Genomic DNA, 14,143 nt, shown 5'->3' on the forward strand with positions numbered 1-14,143 from the left:
CTCCCCCCAACACCGCCCCCTGCACCATGCTCGCTGTGTAATTACGCGTGATCACAGTGCAGTGAGCGCTGATTGCGACTCAGAGGCCATCGCTTGCTTTCGGGCTCGTGGGGCTGGAGCCCCCGGCAGCCTAACGAGGGTAATTGAGGCAGGGCTGATTGTGCCGGAAAGCTGGAGGGGACTGAGCCATGAGAACAGGCCACGTCACACCCCGAACAGGACGCATTTGCTAAATTTGTTTCCGATGCAATTTCATGGTGATTACACTGATTTCTCTTTAGTAATTGAGCCTGGCGCTGAGCTCAATGCCTGCAGCCCGGCTGTCAGGATGGGCCCATTTTGGAGCAGGAGGTATTGATTATGATTTATGGACCACTGTCAGAGCCCTCAGAAAGGAAAGACAGTGCAGGAAGGCGGGCGGAGATAGCTGCTAGGGCTCTCTGGGAAATTCCCTCCTGATAGGCTGTGGCCTGATTTTGCTCCAGCTCTGTCACTTCTCACTGTGTGGCTTTGGGCAGTACCTGTGTGCCCCCCAAGTCCCCATCTGTTGAGGTAAGAAGCCCTAACCCACAGAGGTCCAAACCAGTCTGTCCACCAGCCATGCTCGGACAGCAGCTGGGTTACAAGTCCTCCATCCACAGGAATGTCCTTTGGGGACATGTCCCACCTATCCCACCCAGACAGGCCTGCTGCTTCCAAAATCACCACTGCTGACCCCCCATACCTACCCTCTGGGTCAGCAACAGCCATCCCTGTTGGGCCCTGGAGGGGATGGGCCTTGAGACAGGGCCGCTGGGCAGAGCCACACACCTGCAGAGGTTGCACCCACATGGTTTTCATCAGAAAAGTACTAGCCCAGGGGGCCTGGGTGGCTCAGTCTTTAAGCCTCTGCCTTCAGCTCAGGTCATGATCTCGGGGTCCTCAGATCAAGCCCCACGTGGGCCTTCTTGCTCAGTGAGAAGCCTGCTTCTCCCTCTCCCACTCCCCCTGCTTGTGTTCCCTCTCTCACTGTGTCTCTCTCTGTCAAATAAATAAAATCTTAAAAAAAAAAAAATACTGGCCCAAGTCCTCATGGGATGGAAGAGTGTATCTATGCTGCAGAGGCCAACATTCCCTACTGGGTTCCTCAGCTGCAGGGTTCCCAACATGAAGAAAGCTCCTGGCTGAGAGTCTGGTCAATGGGGCTCCCAGCCCTCCCTGTTCAAGGAGGCCTGGAATCCCCGGGGCGGCTGGGCCCCTCCAGGCTTTCTGGAGCGGAGTCTGCATCTCGGCAAGGCCCCCCAGGAACCAGAGCTCCAAGCCAGGTGTTCCTAAGTCGGCTGCCCAGAAGAAGCACCGGGAGAAACTCTGGGAAGTCGTGAGTGGGGTCCCCAAGGGGCTGAGGCCTCAGTGACCTTCCATCTCGCTGGTGGCTCCAGGGTGCATCCGAGGTCCCCAGATACCCAGGCTGGGGCAAGTTGGTGGGGGCCAAGAGCCTCCTCTTGCGGGCAGTTCTGGAGTGATGGGGCCGTGCTGGTGTGAACTCCACTGGGGGCCATCAGGCACCCAGCCCAGCAGGCAAGGGGCCTGGTGCCACGCAGGCAACAAGGCTGGAGCGTGGGGTATACCTGCTGGGCCACAGGCCCAGCCCCCGAGCGCTCCCAGCAACCAACACTTGGAGCCAAGAGGTTTAGCAAAAATGTTTAATCTCTCTTTAATGTGTGTGCGTGTATTTACAAGTACTAAATCTGAAGAACAGTAAAATAGGAAATAGCCGTATATTTACACAATCGGCGGGCGACTGCCCGCCAGCCGCGCTGCTCCTGCAGGACCGCGATAGCTGGGCAGGCAGCTCCGGCCCGCCAAGTGATCACTCTTCTTTTGGGTGGGGTCTCTGTGGTGTTAAAGGACAGCTAATTGTGGGCTTCGTCTTAAAAATATCTTTCTTTCTCTCTAAATATATCTATTCTAGCTTGTGTAGCACCAACGACGTGAGCCATCAGATCCAGAACTGGGGAACCGGGGTGTGGGTACTCTGAGCAAGGCCAAACTAGGGAGGGCAGGAGGGAGGTTTGGGGCCATCCGTCTGGGCCCCCCCGGTCCCTCTTCCCCAGCCCCCAGTCCTGGCCCCTCAGGCCCTGGGTTGGGGAGTACAGGACAAGCTCGAGGTATATGGAGAGACCAGGCTCCCAGACCGAGGTGTGAGTCGTCTGGGGGCACTCCTGAGACCCTGCGGATTGGGGAAGGGCAGGGAAGCACAGGGAAGGCCAGGCAGGGGGGTGGAGAGGCGTGGCCTACAGCAGGCAACAGCAGCAGTGTCTGGGACAGGCTGGGAGCCCTTGCTTCCCACACTGAGGCCTGGATCCCCGGAGCCCTGGGGCAGCAGAGGGGCCTTCCAGGCAAGGGAGCCCACCCTCGTTGCACAGAGCAGGGCTTCAATTCCAGGCCCCTGCCAGGCCCCCGTGCCAGTGCCTGGAGTGAGAGCCCCTGCCAGAGGGATGTGCAGAGGTGCCGGCAGGGTGCTACAGAGTTGGGAGGGTCTTGGGAAGTAGTGATGAGGAAGAGGCAGGGCCTAACAGCATGTACCAGCAGGAAGGCCAGCAAAGAACCTGCTGCAGGGGTGAGGCAGGCTGGGGACCAGCTCCATGGGCTCGCATGTAAACAGGTCCTGCTAAAGTGCTTGGCCTCCCTCTGCTACCACTGCCCTGCCTGCCCACCGTCCAGGTGACAAGGGCACAGGGAAGGCCCCACCCTTGAACCTGTTGCCTCACAGAGGCAGGCACAGGAGGCTTGGCTCTGCGGGGACCAGGGAGGGCAGAGGAAGGGGCCAGAACTGGATTCTGAACAGAGGGACACAGGGGCTGAGGAGCCCCAGCCTGACCCTCATGGAAGTGGAAGAACGGGGGTTTCGCAAAGAAGCCGGCACCCTGGGAAGACTTTCTGGGGGGGAGGGGAACGGAGGCTTGGCCCCAGGCACTGCCAGGCGACATCAGAGGGGAGGCAGGAGTGTACTGGGGGACGACAATCTAGGCCAAGGCGAGTGGCTACCAAAAGACAGCCAGATCTCCAGCCAGACCAGCCTCAACTTGGCTGCCGAGGAATGAGTCCACAGGGGCTGCGCTGGGGCAGGGGGCTGGCCTGAGCTCCAGCAGGGCACACACTGCAGCAGGAGGCCCAAGCCCTGCACGGTGCCCGTTGGGACCCCCTGTCTGGCCTGTTCCAGCAGCTTCCTGCACCAGGAGTGCTCAGCCTTCATGGAGCTCCCCCACGGAAGGAAGCAACCCTTGACCTGATCTCCAGGGTGTGGCTCACGCTGCTTAGGAGGGGGGACCCCAAGACGGGCAGCCCGTGGGCGCAGGGCTGGCCACAGTTAGCTGTCCCTTAAAGTCCATGGGAATCTTGAGTACCGTCAAAAAAGTGAACATGAAAAGGGGCCGGGCCGCTTGTTTGCGCTCACAAGTGACTGATTAATTAAAAAAAACATAAAAAAAGGGGTCTAACAACCTCTAGTATTCAACACTTGCAGTTTTAAAAAGTTCAAGTCAGACTAAACGCTAGCACGGTCATGCAGGAATCCACGGCCCCGCGCCCTGGAAGCTCGAGGGGCCGGCGAGTTCTCTCCTCTGTACGTCACAATGAAAACAGGGTGGCCCGCAGGTCGGGTGACCAGAGGCCTTGGGGGCACGCCACTCAGGGAGGCCCTGGCCACTTCCACGACCATTTGGCATTGCTTTCCCACTGCCTCAACTTCCTTATTCTACTTCGTAAAATTTCTCCTCCTCCAGTTAACTGTACAGGACCCCACTGGGGCTGGAAACTGAGGCTAGAGCCACATATATATATATGTGTGTATATATATATATATGTACAGAGTTCTTTTAATTAAAAATGTGTTTTTTCTTGCTCACTGAGGGCCGGATGGGCAGAGCTGACCTCCTGGCCCTCTGGTCACTGTGTCCTCCTCCCAGGGGCCCTGCCACAGCCCCAAGTGCCCACCCAGAGAGTTCCCCTAAAAAAAAAACCCAAAACAAGTCCCCCAGATGTCCCGCCGCCTGTGAGGGGCACTGCAGAGCTGCTGGACTGGAAGCCGCTGAAGGTGGGCATGGAGAGCAGGGGACACAGAGGGGTATGAGGGAGAAGGGTGGCAGGGGGCTGCTCCCAAGCCCCACGCGGCCGGGGAGAACACAGCCCACCCAGGGGCTGGTGCCAGGAGCGGCGTTGCGGGGGAATAAATAATGGGAACGTGCGCTCATGGCCCAGAGCCCCAGGCCCCAGTGGCTCCCAGAGGCACAGCCCTGAGGACAGGAGAGGAGTCACCGAGTCCTTCTGGAAGTCATGCGGGGGCGCTGAGCGAGCCGTTCTGCAGCCCCTCCATAGGAGGGAGCTGGGGCCTGTCTGGGCGAGGTTGACGTGGCGCTCCGGCCTCGGCCGCGGCCGCAGAGAGCACGCGGTGAATTGGGAGGACGGTGGCGGTGGTGCAGCAGCAAGCGTTGGGGGTGCCAGACGCAGCAGGTGGGCGGCGGCAGGGGGACGACTTCAGCTCCCCTTGGCCGGGCCCCCGGCATTCGGCCTCCCCCCGGGGATGCCATCCGGGGCCCGGGCCTCCCACTCCGCACAGGACGCCAGGAACGGCGGTGGCCCTCCTTGCCCCTCGTCCTGGCCCTTCTGACCTCAGCAGCACAGCCTCGAGGAGATGGAACAGGCCGGCTACCCCCTTCCCAGAGGGCTCCAGCCATACCCCCAGGTCCTTGGTGGTCACCCTCTCCTCCTGAGAAGTCCCTGGTCACACCAGGGCTCCCCCCACCCGCCCTGTGGTGAGCAGCTCTGGGCACAGGAGGTGCTGCAGGCACTGTCACCCACACCACGAAGAGTCGGGGCCCTTGCCAGGCAGGAAGAGGAGGTGGAGGGCCAGGAGGATGCTGGACCACACGCCTGGCCCCGAGCGCCCTGGCATAGGCACAGTTGGGGGCGAGGCTGCCTCCAAGGCCTCCCAGCTCAGGCTGCTGGACAGAGGCCACCCATGCGGGCCCTCTTGCTCAACTCCCGCTGGGCGGTGACGGCCAAGGGTCTCAGCTGCTCAGGGCCATCGTGTCCACGACCTGCTCCAGCTTGCTCCGGAGCCGCTGCCGCCGCGCCTGTTCGTCCTTCTCCAGGGCTGTCAGGATCTACGGCGGGAGGCGGGGCGTCAGCAGGCCTGGCCGGGGCTGCCTACTCTCATGGGGTGGGTACACGGAATCTCAGGGTGGGGGCTGTCCAGGAAGCAAGTCACCCTGCCACAACCCGCAGGGACTCTGGAGCCAGCACCGCGCTGAGGGTCCTGGGTTGAGCCTGGACTCCCAGGATCCCCGTGTGGAGAATGAGTCCCCCAGGTCAGTACGCCGACCCTGTCCCCCAACCCGGGCTTTCATCAGAGCCAGCCCTTGGACCCTCTTGGTGCAGGTCTGTCTGAGCAGGGCCTGGCCTTCTGGGGCATGGACACCTCTCACAGCCTGCTCTGCACCCCAGCTCCACCTGAGGTGCTGAGCGCTTGCTGGACCCTCTGCCCATGCTCCTGGGTCCTGCTGGCTGTCAGCCCTCCAGCACACAGCCCATCACCACCTCCCTGCCCCCAAGTCCCGCAACCCACCACCTGTTTCTCTGCACCCCTTACAGGACTTCTCAGAAAGCACTGCTAGCTCCTCCCGGTTCCCCTTGAGGGCCGCAAGAAGGCGGGCTTCAGTCCCCACCCTGCAGGTCACTCGTCCTCCTCGGCACTTGGCCATTGGACGTGGGCTGTCCCTGGCTCTCAGTCCCAAGGCTCTGCCTGCCCCTCCCGGCTCTGGACTCACCTCTGCGGCCGCCTCCTCCACGCCTACATAGGTGCCTCTTTCTCTCAGCTGCCGACCCCACACTTGGGCCCAGAGCCCGAAACTCTTGCACTCTCCAGTCTGCCCCCTCACACTTGAATAGCTGGACGCCCCCGAGACCTGTATCTCCTGCAGCCTGCCCTACTTCCTGTCACTCAGCCACAGGTCTGGAGATGGGCCCACACCCAGTCAGAGAGGCAACACCCAGCCCGTGAACCCCACAGCTCAGCAGCATGGCTGCAGCCTCTGCTGGTCCCTGCCCCCATCTCGTCCCCTGCTATCTGGCTCGAATCATAGCTCCAAACCCTGACTGCCCAGCTCACTTGGGGAACAGCCCAAGTTCCCTGAGGCCTGCATACCAAGGGATGAACCCTGCCTCAGCTTTCCCTACTCCTCCCCCAGGGCCAGCTGATTCAGCATCCTGGCCTCTATGGTCCTGCCACAGAGCCCACACTGGCCTCAGGGTCCTAGCACTGGCCAGGCCCATCCTGCTGCTCTAGGCCTTTGTGTCCTCTCTAGTCCAGCCTGTAAGTCCATCCTTCCTCCCCAGACAACTCAGGGAGCCCCAGCTCGGTACAGATGCCTAGGAGGCCTCCTGAAGCCTCACTCCAAGTCAATGGGGGAAGGTGCTGAAACTGAAGGAAAGGCCCACTGCCCTGCCCTGGAGACAGCCATCCAGGCCGATAAATCCTGCAAACAGGGCCTTCAGGGCACAGTCACTACCTGACCCACAGTCTCCACATGGGAAAGACACAGCCGTCCACTCCCCCACGCCCCACAGTGACCAGAAGCACGATCCCTGAGCTAGTGTAGCCCAGGACTGGCAGGGAGTCACGAGAGCATTCCCTCCCTGCCCTAGTGAGCAAGGACGACAGTCGGGGTGCAGAGGGGGAACAGCAGGAGGTGCCTGGCCAGCCTGAGGCATGGGCAGGGGCCGGGGTAGCTGCAGGGGCTTTGTCAGAGGGCCTGTGCCTGGCAGTAGGGGTCTGAGCCAGGCGGGCAAGAACCAGCGCACATGCTCACCTCATCCTTGTACTTGGTGATATAGGAGTAGATCTCGTGTAAGGCGCTCATGCTGTTGAACTGGCTCAGGTGCAGCCGCGACTGCTCCGCCAGGTAGGCGCTCATGTCCTGGTCGCTGATGGCGGGCATCTTAGCAATGTCTGCATAGTACCTATGGCGGGGCAGCAGGTGGGCCGAGGGCGGCAGGGGAGCGGTGAGCGGGGTCCCAGCCCCTCCCCCGCCCGCCTGCCCATCCGGTGCTGTCTACCTCTCCACCCAGCTCTTGTAGTTGGGGATGTCCTTGGCGTAGAGCAGTTTGTTGGAGGGCGAGTCCTTGCCCAGCTTGTGCTCCGACGTGGAGCAGGAGTCCATGAAGGTCTGGGCCACCACGGACAAACAGGCGTCTGTGATGCTGCTCTTGTGGATGTCGAACACGAACTGCGGGTTCTTGATCACGTTCACCCAGAAGCGCAGAGGCAAGCTGTGGGTGTGCCCAGGTGCACAGTCAGACAGGGCCTTCCGGTTGGCACAGGGAAGGGCCCATCTTAAGGGCCTGCAGTCTTCCTGGCTCCGACCCTCACACTGGTCATGGATGTCCACAGATGTAGGGAAACTGAGAGCCAGGACTCCTGGTGAGCACATCCTTACCTCCCAGGACCTCCTGAAGGGTAGCCCCTCCGCATCCTCAGGCATACATAGATGAGATGTACAGACCCAACAGTGCCCCCTCACATTTGGGTTCCCCCTGCACATGGCCACAGCCCTCCCAGGCCTGCTCACATCAGGGTCACACACACAGCTGGGCTGGCTCACCCCCATGAAAGGCACACCACTGGGGCTGGCTCACACCTAGACAGGCTCCCCTCCAGGAGAAGGCTCACCACCAAGGCAGGTCAAACCTGGGCTGGCTCACCCCTCCTACCCAGATGGGCCCTGGAAGCAAGACCGGGAAGAGGTCCAGGAGACACAGCCCCACAGAGAGCTGACCTCTTCATCTAAAATCCCCCTCTGGGACAGCCATCAGCTAAGGTATGCACAAGCCACTAGCCCATGTTAACTGTTTAAATTAAAAAGAATTAGGGGCACCTGGGTGGCTCAGTGGGTTAAAGCCTCTGCCTTCGGCTCAGGTCATGTTCCCAGGGTCCTGGAATCGGCCCCCAAGTTGGGCTCTCTGCTCAGTGGGGAGCCTACTTCCTTTTCCTCCTCTCTCTCCCTCTCTGCCTGCCTCTCTGCCTACTTACAATCTCTGTCAAATAAATAAACACAAGTCTTTTAAAAATAAAAAAGAACCAAATGAAGTTAAAAGTCCAGATTTTTGGTTGCACTCCGTGATACATGGCTGCTAGCCAAGGCTCCGAACAGCCCAGATCTAGAATGTTCCATCATCACAGAAAATTACCCTAGACGATGCTGCCTCCTCTCCAGTGCCCCATGGAACCCTCTCACGGAGCACAGCTGGAGTTGGAGGCCCCAACAAGGGTCAAGGCTCCATCCCAGATTTGTGAAGCAGTAGCGTGTAGATCTCAGAGTCCTAGGAGGGCTAAGGTCACCAGGGGACAAGGGAGGAAGAGGCCAGAGGCCAAAGGCACGGGAGCTCCTGTAAGGATAGGGTGAATGGTGCCGTGGGCCCAAGGTCAAGTTCAGAGAGATGAAAGCCAGTGTGGGCAGTGGCTGTTGGCCCTGTGGGGAGCCCTGGCTCTCACTGTCCTCCTCACTGCAGCCGGCCAGCATGGCCCATTCCACTGCTCCAGCTTCTCACACACAAGCCGGCACTCACACACCCTCACACAGCCACGCACACCCAGAGACACTCGTGAATGCACAGGCACACACACACACACAAGTGTCCACCTCCCACCCCTAAGGCAGGTCCTGCAAGTCGGAGCAGAGGACCTGGGCGGGGAGGCGGCAGATGCCCCCAAGATGGGTGAATCAGGAAGGCCCCCCCTCAGGTGGCTGGCCTCAGCATGGGTATGGTGAGCCTGGGGGCCTCTATCCTCACCTGGGCAAACCTGTCCCTGGGGCCAGCCCCCCTAGCCCCCACTTTCCCCAGCCCGATCCCCTACCCCCGGGCTACACCCCTGCACCCGCCACGCCGGCCCTCCGGAACCTACCAGTTGCTCTTCCATGTGTGGCGCACGTCAGAGTCGTGGATCTGGTGCTGGTCAGCCTGCTCGTCCAGGAAGTCAAACATGTACTTGATGGCCAGTGGCAGGGCTGAGCCCCGGTGCGCTGTGCTGAAAATGGTCTCGAACAGGTCGTCCACAAACTTCTGGAGCGTACCCTGCAGGCAGGAGAGGGCACAGAGCTCCAGGAGGGCCAGCGGGCTGCCCCCTTGCCATCTCAGGCACCCAGGCCTGTGCGGCCATAGGATAATGCCAAGGGGAAGGGGTCGACTCTGACCATGGCTTTCTGAGGCCTGGGCCTGGGTGTCCCTGCCACGTCCCCACCGCCCGCCCACCAAAGCCTACTTTGGTGGCCAGCAGCCGCGTCAGGTAGATCTCTGAGACCATCTTGCTGCCTCGGTCACCCTCCCGCTGATCCAGGTGGTCGTGGTTCTTCACCAGGTGCCACAGCTTGGTGCCACTCTCCAGATCGGGCGTGATCATGGGGGTGCGTGAGCGCAGGCTGTCGGGGCTGCTGGCTGTGCGCAGCATGCTCTCTGTGGGGACCCCAGCCGTCAGTGGGGTGCCCTCCATGCCTAGCACCCATGCCCACTCTGCTGCTGGCTGGGCGGCCTTGGCAGCTCCCCCATCCGAGCTGAAAACTGCAGAGTCAACAGCCCCACCGCCCTGGGTTGCTGGGGACAGACAGAGACATTGAGGCAATGGCAGAAAGGACCACTAATGCATGATCTGGGGAAAGGGAGCCTCCATGTTGGAGGGAAAAGCCATCTCTCCAAGTGACGAGCCACAAAGAAACCCCATCCCAGCCTGTGCAGGGAGCCGTGGGGAGGCGCCTGCCCTGGCCTGCGGGCCCTGCTGTCCCCAAGCACCCGCTCACCGTATCTGCTGAGAGACTTGGTAAAGGTGGATGAGTTGGAGATATTGTAGGCGGATGTCTGCTTGGGCACCAGGGCCACCGAGGACCCATCTGTCACCTGCAGGCAGAGAACCAAGAGACATGTGACCCCTCATCAGTCCCAGAGGACACCCCCATTCCGGTTCTGAGCCTGGAGTTCCAGTCGCCTCACTGCTCCAAGCCTCAGTTTCCCCAGAAGTACACCTGCAGGGCTGTGTGGGCCCCTATATCTTCTTCTTGGGATGTACTGCTCAGAGGGGCCTGGACGCTGGCTCCTGCACTGCCCCGGAGCCCCGGGAAGAGAGGCCAAGCCTTGGCCAGAAGGTCAGGAAGTCGCGGGGGTCACCTGGTAGTGAGCCAGCGTGTTCAGCCTCTTCCAGTCGTTGTCGATCTTGGTGGTGACATCCTCATCTTGCAGGATGATGCGGGCCATGCGGCCTTGGCGCCACTCTGCAGGGAAGAGAGCGCTGGAGGGGCGGACCACTGGGGCAGGCACCTCCCACCTACTGCTCCCTCTGCCAGATGCTGGCCTCTCCCAGCAGAGGGGACGGACAGGCCCTGAGGGGACAGGGTGCCCTGTGGACACTCAGTGAGAGGCCTGGAACAGCAGAATAAGGGAGACACAAGGCTTCTCCCCTCCTCGAGGCTAAGCTCCCTTCCCAGCTCTGGCTCTGAGCAGGACACACACACCACTGCAGGGAGGTCCTGTGTCCCTGCCCCGCCCACACCTCCTCTGGCAGCCCTACCCCCGCCCCATGGCAGCTGCCTTGCTGTGGGTATGTCCTGCCTTCCAGGGCTCTGGGCCCACCTCCTCAGCCTGGCATTTAAGGCCCCAGCTCTGGCTTCTCTGGTCACTGCTACCACGGGACCCCCAGGCCCTCTACCTCTGCTGCCTGCTCTAGCCCTTCCAGCTCTGCAGATGCCCCTGTCTGGCTCATGAGCCAAGTGGCCCCCGATGCCAGCTCTGACAGCCTCTCAGCTCCTACGGTGCATGGGAACCCACTCCCTGCCTCTCTCCCTTGCAGGACAGTGGCTCCTGAAATGGACTTCCTGCTTCTCCCCTCTACCCTGGCCAGCAGCAACTTCCCAGAGCTAGCCCAGAGCACAGCCCTTCCCACAGAACCCCCTATGGCTAACTTGCCGGAGCCCCCCAGTGGCACCACTGCCAAGCCGCAGCCAGGCTCACCCAGGTCCATGTCCCCAGCCTTTGGCCGCTGGGAGTAGGGCACACCCTTGTACACGGCATCCAGCAGCTTCTCCTTGACCTGAGTTACCGTGTCGCAGTTCAGCCCCTTCACTGGCACCTCAGGTGCGTTCTCGTTCTCGGGGTTCACACAGTTCAGGGTCTGCGGGCAGGGAAGGGGGCCGTATCAAACCCTGGCTCTCCAGGGGCACACGCTGCACTAGGGGGCACGGGGAGGGCAGGGCTGCATGGGATGGCTGGGCTCGCACGCACCAGGGTCTTATAGTCGATCTGCTGCCGGATGAGCTTGTCCTCACTCAGGGAGTAGCGGGCTTCGCCCGTGATGGCGTCGATGGGACCCTTCTCCATCTGCTGCTTGATGGCGCAGTAGAGCATGAAGAGCGGCTCCCCCGCGCACTCCTGCAGCAGGCAGGTGAGTCAGGCAGTGTCCAGGATACCTGGGGGCTTCCGCCTCTGCTCCCCCCCCGCCCCCCACACAGCTGTGTGCAAGCTTCCCGCAATGAAAGAGGCAAGCGGAACCCTGGTTTGAAAGCCCCATGAAGACAGTGCAAGAGAATAAATGGGCCACTCAAGCTGCCCCTATGAGCTTCCAAGTGAAAACTCTAGCGCGGCCTCAACCACTAGGGCCGGGAGCACACGGAGAGAAATGCCTCGTGGCCAAGCTGGGTTTATGCCAAGTAAGACCCAGGCTGGTACACTCTCCCCTGAAGCTTCCCCAGTTCAGGCCTCAGTGGGCCCAGCACCACAGCCTCCTGCCTGTGCTCCAGAACCCCGCTTGTCGGAGCCCAAGAGGAGCAGCCAGCACCACACACAGGACAAAGCCTAGGCTCCTGGGCCCACCCCACAGCCCCAGGCACTGTGGACCCTAGGCCTCACGGCACTGCCCAAGGTGGCAAGCTGGATGTTGGAGGCCCACCCAACTGGGACCCAGCCCGGCAGGCAGAGGACTGCCCCTCCTTCCATCACTGGAAGGCAGTAAGCCAATGCAACCATGGGTGCAGACACACTGACCTAGAGCAGCGACTGTCCAGCACTGTGGGACACAGAAGTCCATGGCCAAGATGCCCTGAAGGGGGCCCCCGGCACTTGGCACAATTCCGCTTTGCCCCTGCCTCTGACCACTTTCCCTCTGGTTCCCCACACTGTGGCCACCAAGACCATTGCCTATACCTCCAACAGCTCAGCATGTCCTCGCCTCAGAGCCTCTGCCTCCACTTGTCCCTACAACCAGAAATTTCTCCCAAGGTCTCTGCTGTGGACAAAGGCAGCCCAGGCAAGTCTCAGACACCTGGTCTTACAGCAGGTACGGGCAGGGAGTCCCAGCATGGTCACCTGCCCCCTCGTGGCCCTGGGCCATCCCCTCAGGCCCAGTACGTTCCCTCATGTGCATGGTGAAGGGGCAAACAGGAATTGGAAGAAGTGGTGCTCTGAGTAAACGTGGCCTCCCTGTCCCTGTCCCTCTACTCATTATCCCCCATGTCTCCGCCCCTCCACAAAGCAAGCCCCAATGGCGATTCTAAAGCACAACCCTCAGATGGCACCAGGCCCATGCACTCCATCCGTCCGTCTGTGGCTCCAGAGTCCCACTCACACAGCAAGTCCAGCTTCTCAGACCAGATGTCAGAATGAGCCCCCTTTTCCTGGGGGCAGAGAGTCAGGTCCAGACAGGGAGGAACAGAGGCAGGGCTTCCCTTGGCTTACAGAGCACCATTTTACAAGCATGTAAGTACCCTTTGCAATCAGCACAGAAGCGAGTTTCCACAAGATGGGCACAAGTCTGTCACTGGCTACCAGTTCTGTGCAACGGTAACGTGCTTATAGGGCACCTGCTACGTGCACAGGATTCTGAGCGTGCTGCTATCCCCTCCCATCGTGGGCCCCACGGGACAAGCCCTGGCTCCCCCCAGTTGGAGCTGGCACGCACCTCTAGGGCCTTTCTCCCCTTGTTTGGCTAACTCCTTCCCTTCCTTCATACCTGTGCTCAAGTCCCTCATCCACCTGACTTCCTGCCCCTTCTTACCTGCCCTTGTGCCCCATTCACACCTCCCCCCAACTCAGGGTAAGACCATGCCCTAGGCACCTCCAAGGGTCCGCCGCTATCCTCGACTCAGTGAGAACCCCGGCAGCTGAGGTCCACAGCCAAGAAGCAACCACAGTCTAAGTGAGCCCCAGTCCACCTGTGCCAGCCCATACCATGGCCCTTGGGCCCCACTGCCTATGACCCTGGCCACCTGCAGGGCCTCAACCAGACACCAGAGACCAGGCAGGAGCACACGTAAAGCACGCACACTGGGCCACAATGGGGCCCCGCCACCCTCCACCTCTCAAGACTACGGGCCTGCCTGCCAAGCCTTCAGATTTTAAGGGAAGACAGACATTTATGTCTGAATCACCTTTATTTCTAAATGGTGAGTAAGCAATCTCACTACTCACACCCCAAACAAAACCCACCTGGACCCGTAGTTAGCCTCCACCCCTTTCTGAGGCTGGCCATGGGCCTCCAGAGCTCATCTTCTGAGGGTGGAGGCCTGTCCAGGCAACAGAGAAGGCCCAGGCGGCCACCCTCTCGCAAAATAAAGTCACCAACAAGAGCCCCCAAGGCTGGGGCTGGCCAGTGCTGGCCACACAGAAGCCCCTGCCCAAACATCCCCTCCATCCCTGGCCCCAGGCCATGGGCTTAGCCACTGAGACGTGGGTCTGGGTCCAAACTCCAGCTCAGCCAAATGCTCACCACCTCTAGGGTGTCTGCCCCCGCCTCGGGGCTGGGTGAGGAGTGGTCAGCCTCCAGGAGGAGGAGGAGGAAAGAGGCTAACAGGACACACATCCTGGGGGAGTGCCTGCTGAGACCCGCCCCTGCCCGTCCCTCTCCCTTCTAATGCCCTTGAGCCCATCCGCCTGCCCAACACCCCATCTCGGATGTTCCCTCTTCCTCAGCCACCACCTACCTTCAGGAATTTATACAAAAGGAAGGTGAACCAGTTGGTCAGCATCTTCTCTGCCACTGACTCAGTCCTGGGGGCACAACATGGACAGGGGTGGGGGCTTGACTCCACAGCCCACTGTGCCCGCCCCACCGCCGCCAAGGGCGCTG

At 60.9% G+C, this 14,143-nt stretch overlaps 1 protein-coding gene across 1 annotated transcript in view; it reads right to left on the bottom strand.

The window, feature by feature from the left end:
- Positions 1-1,668: 1,668 nt before the first annotated feature.
- The window catches only part of PLXNA1 (plexin A1), a 49,452-nt gene continuing 36,977 nt past the window's right edge, over positions 1,669-14,143 (bottom strand). Inside the window, exons 23-32 of the mRNA XM_045063397.1 lie at positions 13,998-14,064; positions 11,305-11,451; positions 11,035-11,194; positions 10,195-10,298; positions 9,831-9,927; positions 9,299-9,489; positions 8,942-9,111; positions 7,096-7,308; positions 6,849-6,999; positions 1,669-5,144 (exon numbers count right to left, since the gene is read on the bottom strand). Coding sequence (XP_044919332.1) covers positions 5,049-5,144; positions 6,849-6,999; positions 7,096-7,308; positions 8,942-9,111; positions 9,299-9,489; positions 9,831-9,927; positions 10,195-10,298; positions 11,035-11,194; positions 11,305-11,451; positions 13,998-14,064 — 1,396 coding nt within the window. The 3' untranslated portion in view covers positions 1,669-5,048. The remainder of the gene's footprint in view (positions 5,145-6,848; positions 7,000-7,095; positions 7,309-8,941; positions 9,112-9,298; positions 9,490-9,830; positions 9,928-10,194; positions 10,299-11,034; positions 11,195-11,304; positions 11,452-13,997; positions 14,065-14,143) is intronic.

Source organism: Mustela putorius, unplaced genomic scaffold (assembly GCF_011764305.1).
Source record: "Mustela putorius furo isolate JIRA1106 unplaced genomic scaffold, ASM1176430v1.1 tig00003850_pilon_pilon_pilon, whole genome shotgun sequence".
In the NCBI taxonomy this organism is placed as follows: Eukaryota; Metazoa; Chordata; class Mammalia; order Carnivora; family Mustelidae; genus Mustela; species Mustela putorius.